The 3,395-nt window shown below is 40.6% G+C and overlaps 1 protein-coding gene across 1 annotated transcript; it reads left to right on the top strand.

The window, feature by feature from the left end:
- The first annotated feature begins 467 nt into the window (after nt 1-467).
- LOC145240572 (uncharacterized) lies at nt 468-2,745 on the top strand. The gene is made up of 2 exons (XM_080103981.1): nt 468-1,190; nt 2,524-2,745. The coding sequence occupies exons 1-2, from the start codon at nt 468-470 to the stop codon at nt 2,743-2,745; spliced, it is 945 nt and encodes a 314-aa protein (XP_079960107.1).
- Nucleotides 2,746-3,395: the final 650 nt, after the last annotated feature.

Below are 3,395 nucleotides of genomic sequence, written 5' to 3'. Positions count from 1 at the left end.
TAGCATAGTTATTCCATCCTAATTTAAACAGCTTCCAGTTCGCTGACAGATTATTTTCCATACACAGGGGTTGTGGGGGTCGTATCCCAGCCACTGGTCTATTTATCCCTTCTATGTTAAGTTCGGACACTTTTTTCAATACGATCTTGTGTTTTACGGCCGATTAAATTGGTTTAAACTTTTTTTTTTCATATTATTTAAACACAAATAGATCACAATGACCAGATAAAGCAAAACAAACTTTTTGTGTGTGTGTGTGTGTGTGCAATGTGTTATAATAAATTACTGTAACTCTTCAGGAAATGAATCATAGTTATTCCCCTTGGCCGGAACTAAGGATTCCGCCATATTGATTTTGCCAAACACGTGTATATATTTTAAGCTGATAAAACCTTTACGAAAGGCATTCTTATTCATTCTTCTTTTATCATTTCAATTTTATCAGCTTAAAATAATAAAAAAAAAAAATGGACAAATTACTGCGGCCAGACAGATTTAACACAGAACCAACTGCTCTGAATTCGGAAAAAATATACAAACATTGGAAGTTAACATTCGAATACTATCTACGCACGTTAAATAACGGCCAAATCGAAAACAATGCGCAAAATCTTTTCGCTTTGATCAATTCTGTCTCGGCGACAATTTTCGAAATTATAAGCGACGCCACGGATTACAACGGCGCCATAGAAACGCTAGACGCTATTTATATGAAACCAACAAACATTGTATTTAACAGACATCAACTCCTAACAAGTAAACAGAAACCGACACAAACCATCGACGAGTTCATGCAACAATTGGAAGTATTCGCTAAATCTTGCGAATTTCAAGCGGTAAGTGCCGAGGAAAACAAAAAACAATATATACGGGACGCGTTCATTAGCGGCATCTCGTCTTCGTCTATCCGTCAGCGCCTACTTGAAAAACCTTTCTCGACGCTACAAGAGACATTTACAGTGGCTAGGTCCCTAGAACAAGCGGAGAAGCATACGGCCAGCTTCGTTTACCACCCGAGCGTAACAGCTACCGTAGTTCAACCAGAAGAAACTCCCTTAGCCGCTGTAAAAGGAAATACATTACAAAAAGGAATTTGTTTCTTCTGTGGGAACATACGGCATGCACGGGCGATGTGTCCTGCGCGTAATGCCGAGTGTAGAAAATGTAAAAAAAATGGCCATTGGGCTAAGGTATGTAGATCATCCTCCTCTTCTGCTGCTGTGTTGTACGACCCGGACTCCCCCCCACCCAATCTCTCCTGACTAGGAACGGGTGCCAAAGACATCACCTACACCAAATGCGAAATAAATGGGCAGGTAGTGAATGCTAGGGTAGACTCCGGCAGCGTGGGGACGTTCATTAGCAAAAATACAGCAAGAAAGCTGAAACTTTTTGTTATCCCCAAACTGAAAACCGTAGCATTGGCGGACCCGAATCATCATGCTAAAATCATCGGCGAAACTGTTGTTGACATCTCTCTAAATGGTAAAAACCACCACGCCATGACGGTGGAAGTAATTAAGGACCTGTTCACGGATATGATTGTCGGAAAAGACCTTCTAAAACAATATAAAACTGTGACGTTGAAATTCGACGGTCCCAGGGAAGAACTTGTTATTGGAGCGATGGGTAAGAGTAACAGTTTTCCATGTATCAAAATTTCTCCTCCTCCCCTCTTCTCTCATCTTTCTACTCGGACGACCCCTATTGCCACCAAATCTCGTCGTCACTCATTCACTGACAACATTTTTATTAAAGAGGAAACTGCCAGAATGCTGAGGGAAGGCATAATAGAGCCCTCTATATCTCCTTGGCGAGCCCAAGTTTTAGTGACCTCTAATGAGAATCAAAAAAAAGAATGGTGGTCGACTACAGCGACACCATAAATAGATTTACAGAACTAGATGCCTATCCCATGCCTAACATTACTAAAATGATTGATGACATAGCTCGATACAACGTTTTTACAACACTTGACCTGAAGTCTGCTTACCATCAAATCCCAATTAGTCACGCCGATCGGAAATACACAGCATTCGAAGTAAATGGAAAACTTTACCAATTTACTCGTATCCCTTTTGGAGTCACTAACGGAGTGAGTGCCTTTCAAAGATGCATCGATGGCATTGTAGAAAGAGAAAAATTAACAGATACTTTTGTGTATGTAGACAATGTCACGATATGCGGAAAGGATATCAACAAGAACATGATTACAACCTTCAAAGGTTTTATAATGTAGCAAAAAAATGCAACATCACACTCAACCAAAGTAAGAGCATCATTTCTACTACTTCTATCACACTTCTTGGGTACACAATCCAGAACAACCAAATTACTCCTGATTACCTGAGGCTAAAACCACTCCTTGAAATGCCACCGCCTCTAAATTTACAGTCGCAAAAACGAATAATTGGTATGTTCTCTTACTATAGTAAATTCATTCGAAATTTTTCTGATAAGATACTGCCGCTGAACCATAACAGGGAGTTTCCACTACCCCCGTCTATTCTAAATTCTTTTCAGATGCTGAAGACCGACTTAAGTAATGCCACCCTTATAACTGTTGATCCGGACAAAGAATTTGTAGTGGAAACTGATGCCAGTAAATACTGCATTGCTGCTACGCTGAACCAACAGGGTAGACCCGTTGCATTCTTTTCTCGGACACTAAGCCCGAACGAGATTAGACATCACGCGGTCGAAAAGGAAGCTGCTGCGATTGTCGAAGCTCTTCGAAAGTGGTGACACTTCTTACTCGGGAGACATTTCAAAGTTATTACAGATCAAAAGAGCGTCAGTTTTATGTTCGATAATAAGAGAAAATCAAAAATTAAAAATGATAAGATATGTCGTTGGCGGATCGAACTATCACAATTCAAATTCAGCATTACTTACCACCCAGGAACGGAAAATACAGCTGCTGATACGTTTTTTCGCATCTCTGCATTAACGCACACTTTGCAAGACCTCCGCGACTTGCATGCTACACTATGCCATCCCGGAGTCACGCGACTCAGCCACTTCATCCGGACAAGAAACCTTCCTTTCTCTTTAGAACAAATTAAAAACATAACAGACTCGTGCCCCTCCTGTCAGTATTTGAAACCTAAATTTGCCAGTTGTAACAAAGGAACACGCATACAGGCTATACTACCTTTTCAGCGACTAAACATCGACTTTAAAGGCCCTTTACCTACTTCTGTACGTGGTAACAAATACTTACTCACCATAATTGATGAATATACTCGTTTTCCCTTTGCCTTCCCCTGTAAGGATATGACTAGTAAAACCGTGATCCATTGCCTAAACCAACTATTTGCTATTTTTGGCATGCCCGATATGATACACACTGACCGGGCTGCCGACTTCCTTGCAGGAGAAATCAAAGATTACTT

This window comes from Euprymna scolopes, chromosome 2, assembly GCF_053919585.1.
Source record: "Euprymna scolopes isolate OS-2025 chromosome 2, ASM5391958v1, whole genome shotgun sequence".
Taxonomy (NCBI): Eukaryota; Metazoa; Mollusca; class Cephalopoda; order Sepiida; family Sepiolidae; genus Euprymna; species Euprymna scolopes.
Note: the sequence above shows the minus strand (reverse complement) of the source record. Positions and strands in the feature narration are given on the sequence as shown.